Source organism: Lithobates pipiens, unplaced genomic scaffold (genome assembly GCF_037356315.1).
Source record: "Lithobates pipiens isolate NorthernLeopardFrog02 unplaced genomic scaffold, aLitPip1_a1.2 Scaffold_27, whole genome shotgun sequence".
NCBI lineage: Eukaryota > Metazoa > Chordata > Amphibia > Anura > Ranidae > Lithobates > Lithobates pipiens.
In genome coordinates this window covers 84,662,919-84,681,157 of record NW_027507788.1, presented here as the reverse complement: position 1 = coordinate 84,681,157, position 18,239 = coordinate 84,662,919, and the positions used below count along the sequence as shown (strand labels likewise).

Here is an 18,239-nt window from a genome sequence, read left to right as displayed (position 1 = left end):
AGTCATTCTTTTGTACACACATATATATATATATATCTGTTTACCTTTTTTTCATCTTTTTTGCCTTCATTATTTTAGGAAGGAAATAAATTGTTTTTAGTAAAAAAAAGCTATACCCTTGCATTCCTCTACTCCCTAATTTGACCTCCTTTTGGTGCTTCTGTCTCCATAGTGGAAGAGCCTTTTCTACTCCACAGCAGCAACTTCCTGGAGCACACCAATACCATTCATGTTCAGTCATGGAAGTCTTTTTTAAATATATATATTCCTCAGCAAAGTGCAAAATGTTTTTTTTTGTAATTTTTTTTTTGTATTTTTTTCTTATTTTAAAAGCCAAAGATGTTTTCTTTTTAAATATATCTGCATATAATCTATATTTTTTGTCAACCTGTTAAAAAATAATAAAATTTGTTAGAGTCTCTTATTTGTTCATTTTGCCAGTGTCGATGTTTTTTTCATGTTTATTACTAGTTTATGTTCCCCTTATTGGCTGGTTGAGTCCATGCTATAAGATGGAGGGAATGGGAGAGCGCGGGCGTCTCACTGCAGATGGTGACCCGAATGGGGTGGAGATAGGAGACAGTCTGAGCGTATTTCCACTCATGCCAGCTATGCTGTTTAGACTCCGGGATTTTTCATAACCTTGATATCCATGAGGTAAATGAAAAAGAAAAAAAAAAAAAGATTATGAAGCGCACCTTGTTTTCTCCAAAAGCACGGACAGGGAAACGTCATACAATAAAAGCCAAAGTTGTTACTACTCAGAAGCAACACAAGCCCTATATATTTCCATTTCAAAGTAAAAACTTTTACGACAAAACTTGCTAAGTTTCAGGGACTGTTTAAATGAAATAGTGAAATCATTTACTTGACTTACATGTTCAGTAAAGATAAACAGTAATTGTTTTTTGTCAGTGTCCTAATACTTAATACTTTATAATATTATATGAATATATATATATATATATATTTATGTGCTTAATAAATGTACCCCTAGAACTTGATCTACTCTGTTGTTTAATTCTGTTTGCTAGTGAGAGATTTAAAAAATTCTAATTATTATGATAAGCAACACATTGATTTAAATGTTGCAAGTCAAGATACTGCCAACAATATTTAAAAGAGAAGTTCTGGTTTATTTTTGTTTTATCATACTTACCTAAGTGGATGCAGCATCGGTCCAGCTCTAAGATTGAAAATCAAAACACCGCTGATCGCTTGATTCTCAGAGCTCCCTGAGCAGAGAGCTGGTGACTATCAGTCAGCAGCTCTCTGCTCTGCCCCCATGCTCACTGGAGCACTGGGCTGTGGAGAGTCGGGAGCTACCTGCCGCAGGCTCTTAATGGCTCGCTGAGAGCCTGAGCCAGGTGCCGGTCCAGGCATGTGGGCAGATCCCGACCACACGGCTGCGATCTTTCCCTGGGCCTGGATCGGCTCTGTGACGTCAGCTGACAGAGTGCTTCAGTCTGATGTCTGCTGAAAACGGGTCAAAGGAGTGCAAAATGTACTGCACCCCTGTGATCCACAGGAGAAGTACATCCAAACAAGCTTTGGTTGCACTTGTCTTTTAAATCTCTTAGTAGCAAAGTACAGTGGAGCCCTAGGATAGGATATTCATACCTCTGCTAGGAGAAAGAGAGGGGACAGTGTTGCTCCTCTTAGTCATTCATTTTGTTAACACAACAGCTGTAAATAAAGCCTACAGGAAACATGGGCATTACATTACATAGAGCATCACATAGAGCTCATTGCCTGATTCTGCAAGTATAGCTACACAATATTTGTAATATTTAGTATTTACCCAATTGAAAAGAAAATAAGTACTTTTTTATTTAGTTTTTACAAGTTTTTATAAGTGTATTTAGTTCTGATAAGTAAAGTAAAAAAATAAATAAATAAAATTTTCTTTAATGTTGGTTCTGTCATGGCTTCATTTGTGACACGTTTTAAGGCTAAATAATGTGTTCACTTAAAGAACATGTACATTCTAACAGTGTGGTCTCTTTTGGTCTGATAAACATACATATGAAGATGTGAAGGTGTTTTGTTATATCTGTTCATAAGATGTAAAGAATACCCGTTGATCTTGCCAAAAATCTTATGAGCTGAACTTCCTGTGTAGTAGTCTTATTAGTTGCACTTTTCTATCTCTGAGGGCCCCGGAACCACTCCTATGTTTGCTAAGGAGTGGGCTATGTTCCGTGGTCCCATCCTAGGTAACAATGCTTCTACAGTACAGTAAGTGTGTATGGTCACCATGTCCTTATGCAGATGACACTAAAAGAAAAATAAATTTTTTGTTCTTGGGTTTAATTACAATTTAATATTTTTATTATTTATTTTATATTTGATTATATTAAATAGAGTATATTTACAAAGGGTCAACATGAAGGGGTTGCTTAAAGAGTGATGTTACCCTGTCTCACAAAATAAATCTTGATTTAATATTTAAAAACATTTAAAAATTTGGTAGGCCAGTGTGCAAATAAGTTTTTAATATGCTCCACCTCTGAATTTTTTGACCAATATTTCTGATTTATCAAAAATAGAGGACAGAAAATATCTTTGCCTATTGCAGGAACTAATCAAATGTCCTCTTGATTTACAAGGTAGGCAGGGTAAATTATATTTAAATCAAACTGCGTGCAATGGACAAGACTTTTGCTTTTCACCATTTTTGGAAAATGACCGTGCATTTCATTAAGTGGTTATTGATTGTTATTTGGCAGGAAAACAATATCCACAAACAACATAATTCAATTTGCCTCTCATGTATTGGTCTTCCTTTATGTATTGGTTTGTGTCAGTCTGTTTACCAATTTCATAATGGGTTTGTAAGTTATTTTCTTAGCGGGGCCTAAAAAACTCTTGTTCTCATCTAATCAAGTTAAGAATTTTCCTAGTTGTAAAGCAGGATTCTTGGCAAATAGTTATATACACATGTTCACTGTTTTACCTGCCAAAAGATTTGTAGCACTGTACAACCAGATTTGAATTCCCACACCTCTGCCACAATCAGCGAGGTCCATTTAAACCCAGCCACCCATAGAGCTCAGCAAGGTCTGACCCATGTCTTCTCTGCAGAAAATAAGTGGGCACAGATGTGACATCCGTCCAGCTCACAGATCATCTGCTGATCAGAGCAGGCTCCATTCCATGTGAAAGGGGCCTTATATAAACTACTTTTTGCTCATTAAAGCCAATTTCTACCTCTATTGCCACTGTAACAGTAACAGACTTTTTTTACTTGAAAAATTATAATACTGTGTATGTGAGCTTTTCATGGTATACATTAGAAGCTGCTGCAAGTCAGAGCCTGCCTCATTTTCTGTCTGGAGGACATCCAGCTGCATCTAGCCATTACCTTCCTAGCCTTACTGTCCCTGGGCCACATTTTTCATTCATTGAACCTCAGTTCTTTCAAATAGGAAGGCACAGCATCATATGTGGACATTCTCTAGAGTTCGGCCCTGCCCCCTCCCTCACTAGCTAACTGACTTTGATTGACAGCAGCGGAAGCCAATGGCGCCGCTGTTGTGTCTGAGCCAATCAGGAGGGAGAGATGACCAGGGGCTTTGTGGACATTGCTGGATCGAGATGGGGCTCTGGTAAGTATTAGGGGGGCTGGGGGAGGGGCTGCTGCACACAGAAGGTTTTTTATCTTAATGCATAGAATGCATTAAGAAAAAAAAATCTTCTGCTTTACAACCACTTCAATGTTGCCTTAAATATCAACTAAACAATATAATATTGATCATTGATGTTTTCACAGGAAGAACAGGGCTGTTGGGAGCTCTAATTTCAGCATGGTCTTCTTTATGGTCAATTACATTTTTATTTTATGATGTTCTTGTAATAAATATATGTTCTTGTAATAAATATTATTTTGTGGTTTTAATTGATATGTTGTTTGTTAAGTTTATGACGGTACCCAGATACCCGGTGTCAAAAAGCTGAGATGTAGGTACCATCTTTATTATGTGTTTAAGGCACTTAGATTTTTCATGAAGATGTTTTGATATTTGTGTAAATCCTTCCAGGAGGCAGCCCACTGCTTGCATTAGGGCTGAGGGTTCTTGAAAGGGGTTCAGGGAGCTATTCATAGCACCCTGGTGACCCTTTCCATTAGTCATGGTCTGCTTGCAATACATAATAGCAATGCACAGAGACCCAGTGATGACAGCACTGGTATGTAATGAAGGCAGAAAGATTGTATTTAAAAATGTCATTAGCATGTTAAGGAGGGGGCTGAACCAGGGAACGCAAAATATAAACAGGGTAAACTTCAACTTTAAGACCCATGCTAGTTTTTTTTTCTTTTTGCTGTCTCTCTCTGTCATGCATATTTACCTTTATTTCCTGCCCCAGAGACACAAAAGGAAATAGGTGTAAATCCCCCCTAAAGTTAAAGGAAAATTCCTCCTAGACAGCTGTCCCCATTGGAAGATCTCTGTTCTATTCCTGTTACTGGAACAACTCAACATTTTTCGAATTCCACTAACTTTCTATAACAGAAAAAATGGTCACTAGATCCAACAGAGAGGGTGAAACTCCTCAGCATAAGCATTGACAGCAATAAAACTCAAAGAAATCTGTGCAAAAGCATTGTACATTTGCCACAGTCCAAATACAAAAATTATATTTAAATGGTAATTTTTATTTGTAGTCTAAAGCTAAAATAACAAAAATATCAAACATGCATAAATATAAAATGTATAGAGTGCTAACAGGTCAAATCCAATGTATTCCCACATGAAAATCTACAAAAGAGAATTTACAGATAGACAGACAGCAACCACAAATCTAAAAAAAAAAAAAATCTCCACAAAGATATTATAAGTTGAGACTTGGATTCTACAATATTTAGAGCTAAAATTGCAATGGAAGCTCCTCCTAGAGTTCAGCCACATTGTCTTTCATGCAAAAGTTGATATTTAACGTTAAAGTCTTAACCAAACTGAATTCATATAATAATCATTATGTAGAATAATTAATTTTAGACTGAAAGTGCATGGGAGTAAGACAACCATCTATAATTTGTAATCCACATAGAGATTAGCATTTTGAGGCACATCAATATAATCTTTGGCATATGTCTATAGAGATCGACTAAAACTGGCAACTTTTGAACAGATGATTTGGCCATGCTCTAGAGGTAAGTATGTGGTTGCAGGGTCAAATTGAGACACCTTAAATATCTGGATCATTGTTTCTCAACCAGGGTGCTGTGGGGTGCCATTTGTTTTGGTTGTGGTGGGCACGAGAGTTTGCCCTGGATCAGAAATGGAGGTACTTTGATGTGATGGGGGACTCTGACCCTGTGATGAGTGCTGTCTATGGTGATAGGGAGCCTCTGATTTATAGGGAAGATATTAATGTGATGGGGTGACTCTGACATGTAGGGGGAATTCTGATGTTGAGGGGAGTCCTAATTTGAAGTTAATTTCATAAAAGTTGTTAATTTCATAAAAGTTATATCAATCAACTATGTACATCATCCTTACTGTATAATGTGTAATGTATATGTGTGTAAGAACTTCTTTTTTTGCATATTCTTGAGGTACCTTCATATGCAGAGGTTGCTGTTTGATGTCTATTCATTTGCAACAAGATATACATTTAAGGGAATGCAAGACAAAATGTATGAACTTTGGGAGCAATTTTCATTGCAATTTTAGATCTAAATATTATAGAATCATTTTTGGCATGTCTCACCAAATTGGAGTTGATTTACCAAAGGCAGAAAGGCTGTTCACTTTGCAAAGGAAGTTTCATTTTGCAATAATTCTCCCCAGAGCTTATGGTAAAATTTCACTTTTGCAAACAATACCCAATCACATGCAAGGAAAACAAAAAAAAAATATTTTTTCCTTGCACATGACTGAATGATGGAAGTCAGGGAAGCGTCAACCTCATTCGCTAAGCTCTGTGGGAAATTCTCTTACAAAATGCAACTTCCATTGCAAACCAATCCCTTAGTAAATTAGTAAACCAATCCCTTTATATTTTCTTAATCAAAATAGATTTTCATGTAGGCTAAATTGGATTGCCTGTGTTTAGTACTTAATATATATGTATATTTTATATCTATAGATATACTGTATTTATTGGCGTATAACACTCACTTTTTCACCATGAAAATCGGGTGCAAATAGCGTGTGCGTTTTATACGCCAATACTTCAATTTTAGCTGCATTATTTAAAATGTAATTTTTTTCCTGAAACTTCCCTCTTAAAGTGAAATACACTGACAAATATATATATATATATATATATATATATATAGATAGATAGATAGATAGATAGATATAGCTATATATTTATATATGTATAGCTATAGATATATATATATATATATATATATATATATATATATATATATGATATATATATATATATATATATATATATATATTATATATATATCTATATATAGATATATATATATATATCTATATATATATGATAGATTGATAGTTTAGCTTTGGGATATTAGTAAAATTTGAATTTTAAGAACATATTAATATTTGGTCTGTGGTAACTGGACAAGTGCATTTTTCTTTGAATAGCCTCAATACAAAGCTAACAATTTCCCCAGATATTGATTATTCTGGAATCTAGGAGATCTGTATCACATTTCAGAATATGGCAGTGTTTTTTTCCAGCAATAAAAAATAATCTTGCCAAAGATTTTAACATTTCCACATGCTTCTCAGAAGTAAAAAAACAAAAACAAAAACACTTTAATGTTATAAACCACTGCAAGTGCAAAGTAAAGCTGGAGGTAACACATGTACCAAAGGAAAGAATAAAATGAAAGCAGTTAACTATTGCTACTGCATAAATTAGCCTTGGGCTAAGTGAAAAATAATAATCCTGTTTTTGAAACAGAAAACATGAGAAATAACAGCGTATGTAAAAACCATAGCATTTGTTAGCTAATATTAGTACCTAAGATACTATTAGAATAAGCAGCAAGGAGAAGGGGCAATAAACTAAACCTGTTATTTTGCCCTGCATTGGGAAATCATGGGTCACATCTTCATTGCCTTTGCTGCACCTCTCAAATGTAATTCTATCTATCTATCTATCTATCTATCTATCTATCTATCTATCTATCTATCTATCTATCTATCTATCTATCTATCTTTATCAGTTTTATGTTTAACAATATAATCATTTTAATACATTGCATACTGGAATTTATGCAATTGATATTTTTGTAGTAATCAATTTATAAACAACGGTAATGAAAGGACATATATTTGACTTTGAAGCTTCTGAGTAGATTATCTTGTCAAAATACATAAACAGCACCATGCAAAAAAACATTTAAGGTAGCAACACAAGCAAGTCAGAATATAACCAGATGGTTGGCCATGTAGATTAAATCACTAATCCCCCACCCACCCCGCTTTAACATGCCTTGTCAAACGTTTCTGTTTTTTCAGCTTGCTTTAAACGACTTCATGTGGTTTTATGTAACCTTTTTGTACTCCAATAGAAGTTTGGACATGAGGACTTGGTGGGGGTGGGACTTCTAAGACAATTTTGCCCATACTTTCAAGCCTTGGTGTACAATTGGAACGTACATCTATTCTATGTTATTGGGGCATTGGAATCACATGTATTCGAGAAAATAAGTTGTTTGTGCATCTCAAAGGAAATCAACCACGTTTTTTGCACTGCAAACTTGTGATGGGCTTTTCCCCTTTGGATAGTTATATCCACAAGGCTTACTGTTTTGTTTAAGTATTTTTATATGTGAGTTTAAGACTGACTGCTTCTTAGCTCCAGAAAAGAAGAACGGGTGTGGACAACTGGTGGCAGAGGTGACCTGACTTTCACACCTTCACTTGTTTGTTAATTCCTATTTTGATTGCTGTGTTTTATAAACTACAAAAGTTCCTTGGATCAATCATCTGTTTATCAGGGATTTTTTATTAAAATTCCTGCTTATAGATCAACTGAAGTCCTAGAGATAGATATCTAGTCGGATAGAAATTGTTCTTATAGCCTTCAATTTCGTAGTCTTGCTTCCATTGCTCTGTTAAAGCTGTTGTGTAGTCTGATAAATATGACTACACAGTCCAAAAAGTTACCATAGTTTGACCTAGCACACTTGATAATTCAATGGACCAGGTCAAACACCCCTGCTCCCCCCTTCTCCTGCTTCTGCAAAACAAGTCTTGGTGAGAACACTAGTGTTGAGGGTTGTGGCCGTTATCTGTGTTAACATAAAGCTCTGAAGTTGGATGGCAAGAACATAGTTTGATATGGAAGGAATGGGTATTTTTAGGAATTTCCAAGTAAATATCAGTTAAAAACCATAACATTCAGTGATACAGGACTATAACAAGAAGAAAAAGGCATCAGACTTCAACTGGGCTTTAAGGTGGAGTTAAAGACGGTATTAAACCCAAAACCAAAAATGTAATATATTGCAGCTTACCGATCATTAGATGTGGTGGCTGCATTAGTTTTCTTTTTCTAGGCTTTTTTCCCTCTGTTTTCACCTGGTGATCTGTCCAGTAACACACCTTCTGTATTAGAGTGCCTCCACTCTGGATGAAGGAGCACAGGGGGCACCTTTGGACAGCAGCATTGTTAACCTGGGGGGAGGGGAGTGTTAGATGGACTAGCAGATTTAGATACACTAACAAATTGAAGCCAAACTCCAGCTCACACTTTATAAGCAGTTACAGCAAACAGTTTTTTTTTCCTTTTTAGGATAAAGGTTTTACATGAATAAATCAAAGCTGATCATTGTAAACTCCCCTGCCAGTATTACATGGATTGTCTCATCCCTGTAAACTGATACATCTGGAAGAGAGCTTCTGAAAACAAAACAGACTTACTGGCTGGATCACCAGATGAAAATAGAAGAAAGAAAGCCTAAAAAAGAAAACTAGGTCAGCCATCACATCTAAGAATTGGTATACTGCGATATAATAAATGTTTTTGTTTGGTTTTAATACTGCTTTAATACCTAATTTAATCCTAATCTATGCCACCTTGCAATTTTATAACCTAATTTATGAGGCAAAGATCATCTGGCTTCTCTTGAGCTACCACTACCTAAACACAGCCATACTGATAGGAAATATAGATGGCTACTGGCACAGGGTGGGATCTGAATTCAGACAGATATATCAAACAGTCAAATTATTTTATGAATTTCATTTGTTGGCCTACTAGGCCACAACATGAGGGTGGGAGGTGAAGACACACTTTACGTTAAGGGTCTCCAAACTACGGCTTGCAGGCCATATCCAGCCTACTAAAAGATCTTATACAGCCCACAGCTAAGGCGAGTGGCCTATCCTTGTGCACAGAGTGAGTATTCAGATCAGCAGAGGCTGCCTATGGTCTCTTCTTTGACCTGATGTAAGAGGTACTCTGACGGGGACTCTAATGTTATGGGAACTCTGATGGGGACTCTGATGGGGGTAATGATATAAGAGGTGACTCTGAAGGGGATCATGATGTAAGGACGGAATCCACTGGAGACCCTGATATAAGTGGGAACTCTGATGGGGACCCTAATGTAAGGAGGGACTCTAAAGTAAGGGGGCTCTCATTCATTTATAAAAGTGATTTTTTTTCCAGCCCTTGAATATTTGTGAAATATACGATGTGGCCCTCGTACTGAAAGGTTTGGAGACCCCTGCTTTAAGTTATTCTTTGAACAATTGTAGTGACTTCTACATTTCTATAGAATCGGTTACTTTTGAAAGTCTTACCTACTTTTGGTAAGGTCAGACCTGATTTATAGATTTGCACTGGTAGAGAAAATCAGTAAAGCAGTCACTTTGCAGGACTAGTAAGCAGGAAGCAGAGTCCGTTTAAGCAAATATGGCTGCTGCCATATACAGTGCATACTATATACATTTGCAAATAACACACAAAAAATGATTTACATTAAAGTAATTGTAAACCTCAGAAATACGAGCAAAGAATATCCCCTTATGGTGTGTACTTGTCTCAAATAAGAGCACAAAGTGTAATTTCTGTCTGCTGCTTTGTTCCAGATAGACAGGTACAACTTAGGTAGGAGGATTTGTTTCATCTCAGTGTATCACCTGAGGATAGTCCCTTCACTGGGTATATGTAGGGCTTTACAACTACTTTAAGCTGATAACATTTTGCAATTTAAAGGTCCCTGCACTGGAGTGCTTTGGGGGACCATGTGAGCCTTTGCAGATTTTGTTGGGGTTCAGATACACAGTAGCTTTTGGTAATATTCATCTGTAGCTTTTAATTATGCTCTGAATTTTAGAGTAACCTATTATTTTATTAATTTATACATTTATTTGTTTACCCTAAATGGTACAGATTGCCTTACCTGGGTGTGGATATTGTTTTTAAAAAGCTTTAAGTTTATCAAATACAATTTTTCCTTTCTTTACATAGAGTAAGGTTTTTTATTTCTATCAGTGTCACGCTGATGGGATTTCCTTTCACCTATGTCGTAGCTACAGTATGGCTACTTTTACACTGGGGCGTTAGGACCATCGGTGGTAAAGAGACGCTATTTTTAGTGGTGCTTTACCATTGTTTTTGCAGCCCTTTCGGCCGCTAGCAGGGCACTTCTAACCCCAGCTAATGGGCGAAAAAGGGTTAAATGCACCCACAAAGTGCTGCTGTAGCGGAGCTTTGCCAGCACTTCTCATTGATTTCAATGGGCAAGCGAGCTGTAGGAGTGGTGTATACACGGCTCCTACAGCTCCTCAAAGATGTGGCTCGCAGGACTTTTTTAGGGCGTTCTGCCAGGGCACTGCTCCAGTGTGAAAGCACTCAGGCTTTCACACTGGAGTGAGAGGAGAGGCTCTTTAAAAGCGCTGTTTCTAGCGCTATAGCACCTGTAAAGCACCTCAGTGTGAAAGCAGCCTACAACATAAAAATTGAAGGGCAATAATTAATTTTTAATGTTTATTATTTTTAAAGTGTAAAATAAAAAGAAAGTTTTACTGTGTTAATTGCATACAAGTTGACACGGTGCAAAGGCCCTGATGTCATATACTGGTCATTCTTTCTTGCATTATACTGTTTACCTGTCAAACTACTATTGTATCATTGGTCTGCATATCCTGTTCAGGTTGCATTGACTTGCCATGTTCTATCTTGTGATGACAATACAAATTATTAAACAGAAAAAAAAATTGCTAAATATAAATTAGTAAGGTATAAAAAAAAAACACTATATAATCCTATTAAGTTACTACCTCTTTTTATATTTTATGTTTAGAACCCTGTGGATGCACTTACTTTAAATATATATTGCCCCTACAGACTAAACAGATCAAAATTTTCTTAGCAGACCTGCCCCAGTTGTCCTATACAATCCCTCATGCCAATCATGTAAACCAAATCATGATTCTTTCTCATAAAAATGCTTTAGAAACAGATTATTGTGTTTTAGAGAAGTTTTCATTTGTTAAACATTGACTTTGGCTGCCTTCGTATTGCCCAAATGCAACAGAACTGAGACACGTTTAAAAAAAAGTAGATTAGAGAGCAATGATAATACACAGTGCAGTAACCCATACAAATTGATCAGTCTGAAGTCCACTGAAATAGGATCAATGAGATATAAATTCTAATTAGTTATGCTGAGCAAATGCACTTTGTATTGTACAAGAGGCACAGAGAAGGTTTAAGAAGTTTATCAAGAAAGATTTAAACTCTCTGCATTTGCTCGTACAGGTCAGCTGTTTAGTGATTTATTTCCCTCACCTCCTTAACTTTGGGAGAAGCAAGAACTGATTGAACCTTCTCTGAAATAAGCTGAGATATAACACATAAGCCAATGGTTGTCAGGGTAGGTGCTGCCAAAGACACCTTTTTAGTTAAACGTCCAATAGCCCTGGTGAGATGTAGTAATCTGAATGCCATAAATCAGCCAGAAATCTGGCAAAAATGGGTGGTGTGTCTTGACAGTATTCACTTGTCAGTGTAATATCTTGTTGGCTGATCGGTACCAACTAACTATATTTTATTTAATCATACCTGTTCTTAGTTATTTAAGTTTGACCATGGTTCCACCAAGTTTGGAATTTGTGCACTGGTGATTTATTATGCCAAATGTTTTTTTTTTTTGCAGCCAAGGCTTTAACTCACTAAACAGCCCTGAGTAAGTGTAAAGAGGTTACCTCTTTCCTGGTGAACTGAGAAACTAGGAAACAGTCAAGAATTGCCAATCTCTGTACTATTTTTTCAATTCCAAAGTAACTAGCAATATTCATCTCATACCTTCTTAATGTCTCTTGTTGGCAGTAGTTTGAAATGTAGCAACCATAGCCCACAATACAGATGATTCATCTGTGTGTAACGTGTACCTTTACAAATTTGTAAAAGTTCAGGTCACTTTTTTCTATTCAACACTGTGCCTGCTTCTCTTAGACTGTCCCACAAGCCTGCAAAAGTGAGGACAACCTAACAGGGTAATTCTCAAAATATAATAAACCATGGTGCCCCATTTTTTTGGCATAAGAAGGGCAGAGAAAGCGCATAAAAAATACATGCATCCTAGAGTTTCTGCGGGCCAAACCCAAGTCCTTGGTGTCTCTGTGCCATATTTGCTTAGTGCTACCTCATTCGCCAATAAGCATGGAGAAGAAGCAGGCATGCAGCAGAGTAGCAGAGACGCACAAGTACTGGACACGCGCACACGCACACAATCAAACAAAACATGGACCCAGTAGCAGGAGGATTATCAAGGTTGTAGGATTTAAATCTCTTTACTGTGGACACATGCAACTTTCTCCTGCCAATGTTGGCCACACAGACAAATCTTTAGTTGGTCAATTCAGCAAATTTTAGAAATGTGATTGTGTGAACCCTCCAATAAAGTGGATTTAAAAGAACCAGATGGTCAATGGTAACATCTATTGTTGAGCTTGTCCACCCAAGGCTGATATCTTAGGTGCAGGAAGCCACTGGCAGGCTGGACCAATTTACTTGCTTGGCGAATCCAAGCACTGAAATTTTCCCATCATATTTGCCAACTGTACCTTTGCTGTAACTGGAGGAAGAGTTTCTTTGCCATTACTGTGGTCACCATAATGTATATGATTAATAACTCTAACAGGGAGCACAAGACCTTCTCCTATGAAATGTGGCAGTTAGGTGGAGATGGCCGATCAAATGGGAAGGCTTGAAAGGTACATTTATCTGATATGTGATTCAGCCCACATGCATCAGTTGCAACCCTGAAATGTCAGCTTTGGGTGGATTGACCTTTTAAACTAACCAAATGAAATCTGAGTATGGCACTGACTGCTTGTGCAGTACTTTCATTTCATATTCCAATGATACCTGTGACAAGACTTTTATTTTTATTTTACGGGACAGTTAAACCCACTAGATGTCTGCTAAAACAGTGCTTCCTTTGTGCCCTAGTTTACTGTTCTTTGGTCAGGCTCTGATCTCCAGAATATACAGCACAGAAAGAATGCATACTTCTCACAGTAATGACGTATCCACCAACCTGATCCACTATCGTTCTTTATTAATTACAGAGGTCACCACACTATATCCAATATAGACTACTTAAAGCATGTGTTGTTAGCTACAGTAGGTGGACCTGACTTGCCTCGAATGCTGGCACTGCTAAGTCAGCTTCAGGGATTTATCAGAGCTAAGAAGAAACAAAATAAACAACACACACACAAAACACACGAATAAAGAATGAAAAATGAACTAAATATCAACATTTTCAAAGGGTAGAACAAATACTGATTTTTTCTAATGTTATGGTTATATCAAACAATTGATTTTACTATGTATTCGGTAACATTTGCAGCTTATTCAATAAGGCAAAGGGCAAAGTGCAGCAACCCATAGCAACTAATCACCTTTCACTGACCTGACTTTGGTAACCTGAAATGCACTTGGTTGTTATGGGTTACTGTACATTATCATTGCTCTTTCACTAATTTACTGAATCAGCTTGTTCATTACTTATATAAAAGCTCAGCAAACAACTGAAATACAGTAACCCATAGCAGCCACAATAACGTAATCTCTAGATTTTCTTTTTTATGATAGCCAGACAGTAAAAGACTTTGGATATGTCCACCCACATAGGCCTGCAGGATCCTATAAACAAAACATGTATACATGTTTATGTGATCAGCAGACAATCTAAGATCCAAATCTCAACAATTTCAAATAAGCATCTTTTCCAGGACCAGTTTGAATTCCATTGAGAGAACGGTCTCGATCAAAAGGCAAGAATGGCATTTGCTTTGCTCTTACATTGTGTATACACCTTTTCACCATCATTCACGTGACACCATAATGTGGCTCACATATTAAATATAAATGCCATAATCCCCATATCTGCTAGACAAATTGACTACCTCAAAGAAAATTTTGACTTTTCAGGCATTATTACAACAAAATATGGAAAAAAGTCAATAATATTTTATTCACACAAAGTCCTCAAACCATAATAAAATAACAGGCTGACATTATGACATACAGTATCACATTACCGAGAAGTGTTGACTCCAATTACCCTGGACATGACTGAATATCAAATCAGTACATCCACTTTGATTGTGGTAGCACATGTGGAATTTTTCCGATGCATCTCAAACTTTTCCTACGGGGCAGGAGCACATTCTTCCAAATATGTGAATGCAAGACAATCTATCAGTCACAAAAAAGCAATCCTCATCTTGGGACTCAGGAAAGCCATAACTAACCACAGGAGGAGCAGTGTGACCCACAAGGACCTTAGTAAATTGGAGAATCACTTGGGCATAAAAACATGACACAACCACAAGATGTGGAAAACAACAAGATCGCGGTTTCCAAAAATGCTGGAAAAAACTGTGGGCCCTGATGATGTGAGTCCAAATACGAAACTCAGCAACATTGCTCCATTCTCCCTGGACCATGAAGGACCAGAATGACTTACTATTTTTAAGGACTTTGGTAAATAAAACGTTTGTTACTTTTTTATATAGTTTTTGTATAGTAATAATGCTTAAAAAGTCCCAGTTTTCTTTGCGGTAGTCTACTTTTTCACCACTGTGTCATAGCAAAGGAGCATCGAAAGTAAAGGTATAAAGTTCAACTCAAGCCAAAACCATTTTTTTTTGTTTTGGGTACAGAGGTAATGGATTAAAACATCTTTTGGGGTTTTATTGACCCAGTTGGGGGAGATTTACTCTTATTTGGTGGCCTGATGAACGCTGTCATCATAACAAAAAGTGAGAGAAAATGTAAAATTATGCAGTTGTCACCAATATGAAGACACCAATTCTAGCGCCAACTTTCAGAGAATGAGTTTCCCCTAACTGGGGAGATTTTACTTCCTTTTCTGTTTCTGGGACAAGAAGGGAGGGAAAATCTATTTAGGAGAAATACTAGAGTAAAAAAAATAGACATTTGCTAACCCGTCCCCATTCTTTCCAAAAGTAGGAAAAAAAAACTTTTGTTTGGATTTCCGCTAAAAAATTATTGTTATCTTTAGCTCGACATGCATGGCTAGAATTTTGTTTGATTTGTACTGAATTCTGAACTGCTTGATGACCAGCATAATAAAAAATATAGCAACATGAACATATGTACAGTATAATATTTGACTCAATTATTTCTGAAGCCTATTGCAACGTTCACTATCAAAATATTTTTTTTTCCCCTTTCATGAGAACACTTACTAGGGATCTATAAATTAAACTTATGTTCTTGGCCCACTTAAAGCGGACCTTGCAGTGAAATGTCTGGGCAGTAAAAAACACTGTCTGGGATTTCCCCCTTTACAAATGACCTACTATTAGTAGGTTGATTAAGTCCAAGAAAATTTAATGGACCTTGCATTTTACTGCAAGGTCCACTTTAAGTCTTAAAACAAAGGCTAAGTTCACCTTTACAGAAAAAATAATTAACCACGTGCCTACTGGGCACTTTTACCCCCTTCCTGCCCAGGCCAATTTTCATCTTCCAGTGCTGTGACACTTTGAATGATAGTCATGCAACGCTGTACCCAAACAAAATTTTTATAATTTTTTCCACACAAATAGAGCTTTCTTTTTGTGGTATTTAATTACCATTGGGTTTTTTATTTTTTGCTAAATAAACAAACTAATTATGAAAAATTTGAAAGAGAAACAAACTTTTTCAAAGTTTGTTATAAAATTTTGCAAGCAGGTAATTTTTCTCCCTCACTGATGTGCACTGATGAGGCTGCACTGATGGGTGCTGATAGGCTGCGCTGATGGGCACTGATGGGCTTTAATGGGCACTGATGGGGTGGCACTGGTGATCACTGATGAGGAGGCACTGGTGAGGCTGCACTAATGGCCACTGATTGGCACTGATATGCAGCACTGATAGGCAGCACTGATAGCTGACACTGATGAGGAGGTACTTATGGGCACTGATTGGCAGCACTAGTGGGCACTGGTTGGCAGCACTAGTTGGCACTGTTGGAACTGCATTGATAATCAGGGCACTAATAATCAGTGCCCTGATTATCAGTGTTCATGTTTATTTTACACAAGCTGGTTACCAGCTCTCTTCTCCTCTCCTTATGCTGTCAGCATGAGGAAAGGAGTGCCAATAGCTGGCTTCTGTTTACATTGTTATCAGCTGGGATTGGACACAGCTGCTCACATAGTAAAGAGCCACTAATTGTCTCTTTACCTCAATTTGTGATTAGCAGTGTCGCGGCATGATCAGGGGATGATGTCATATGACAGCCTCCCAGAACCGGTTGGCAAGTGGTTAATTTTTCTTGCAGGGGTCTGCACCCCCAATCACAGCTGTAACTCCTGCAGACATTTCCTGTAGCTTTCAGCCTGTACCTCTGTACAGGCTTTCTATTTGAGAGGACAAGTCACTGGACTATAAGAGTGGTGCTCATCAGCACCCCCCAGCCCAAGTCTGTCTGCCGCAGTGGAAGACAATACTTGTAGTTTATTCATTCACAAGAATCTGTGAATAAATGACGCAGTTGTATGGGCGGAGCATTAAAAGGTGACTGCATGTACAGGGAGAAACCCCCCACCTGCTGTCACGGGGGGGCACATGTTACATGTTACATGCTCCTACAGGGTCCAAAGTATTTGCTTTACTAACAGACGCATCATCTGGGAGCAGTGTATAAACTGCATGTAGCATCAGCTCTGTTTGGACAGCAGGATGGGAACTACCTATCCCACTTCTGGAGCAAGATCGAGTCTTGCTGAGTGCTGCTTAGCCATACACAGGAAGCGTTGTATTTGCTGAATGAATACAAGGCTTCCTCTGATTGGCATCATCCACCTTCCTCTCCACCAGTCAGAGGAAACATTTTATTCATTCAGCAAATACAAAGCTTCTTGTGAATGCCTGAGCATCCCTCAGCCTGATTCCATTTTGTTCCAGGACTGGGATGAGAAGTCCATATACTTTTGTCGAAACACAATGCTACATACTGTATGCAGCTGATGCTACATACAGTTTATACAGAGTTGACAGCGGCGCATCTGTTAGTGAAAGTAATTGTTCATTAGACCAGCTTTGCATCAAGTTTAATAAAAACAAATGGGGTTTCACATAAAAATATTGACCACTATCTGGTGCTTTTTTCTTTATATTTGCAATTATACTTCTTTAAGGGCTTGGAAACAGCCCCTAAGAGCAGCCAGGAAAAGGTTTTCAAAGTGACAATACATATAGCCAGGATTTTACCTGTTTAAAAAAAAAACAGAGCTCTTTAATTTTACCACTTTTATGAGAAATAAAAACCCAACCCTTCCCCACCCCCAATATCCCCCAAAAAATAAACATGGTTTTACATACACTTAAATTTAATTTCTTTACGTTAATGCAGCCTCGTGTTGCAGCGTTTTTGTTAAATGTAAAGGGGAATCCAGATTGATTACTAAAAAGCAATGACTACAATTTTGTGTTTGTTTTCTATTTTCAGGTTTTCACATTTTTAAGAACCAGCCCAGCAAACATGAGTAAGGTGTGCAGAATCAGAAATTCAAGGGTAGAAGTTTCACCACTGAAGATCTCAAAATAGTAAAGAAAAAAGTAAGTGATTTTAGATAACACCATCTACCAAAAATTGTTCTTTCTCTTTTTTATTTTTTTATATTTTGAGCTGCAAACAATTAATTAGTTGCTATGGGCAACATCACTTTTTTGTTATGCCTCAACAAAAAGTATCTGCCCAGAATAAAAAAGGAGTGCGTGCCAATTGATTAGTTTCATTAATTAATTGATAAAAGAGTTCCATG

The 18,239-nt window shown here is 37.2% G+C and overlaps 1 protein-coding gene across 6 annotated transcripts in view; it reads right to left on the bottom strand.

Moving 5' to 3' along the window:
- Positions 1 to 18,239, bottom strand: part of LOC143933949 (voltage-gated potassium channel KCNC1-like) — a 222,705-nt gene that overhangs the window by 20,617 nt on the left and 183,849 nt on the right. For 2 of the 6 annotated variants that reach the window (XM_077457146.1, XM_077457147.1), the window contains one exon: positions 19 to 642. The exons of 1 other annotated variant lie outside the window; for it this stretch is intronic. In XM_077457146.1, the coding sequence (XP_077313272.1) occupies positions 506 to 642 (137 nt within the window). In that variant the 3' untranslated portion in view covers positions 19 to 505. Of the gene's footprint in view, positions 1 to 18; positions 643 to 8,478; positions 13,640 to 18,239 lie in introns of those variants that run through there. 3 more of the 6 variants (XM_077457149.1, XM_077457151.1, XM_077457148.1) reach the window with 2 other exon arrangements.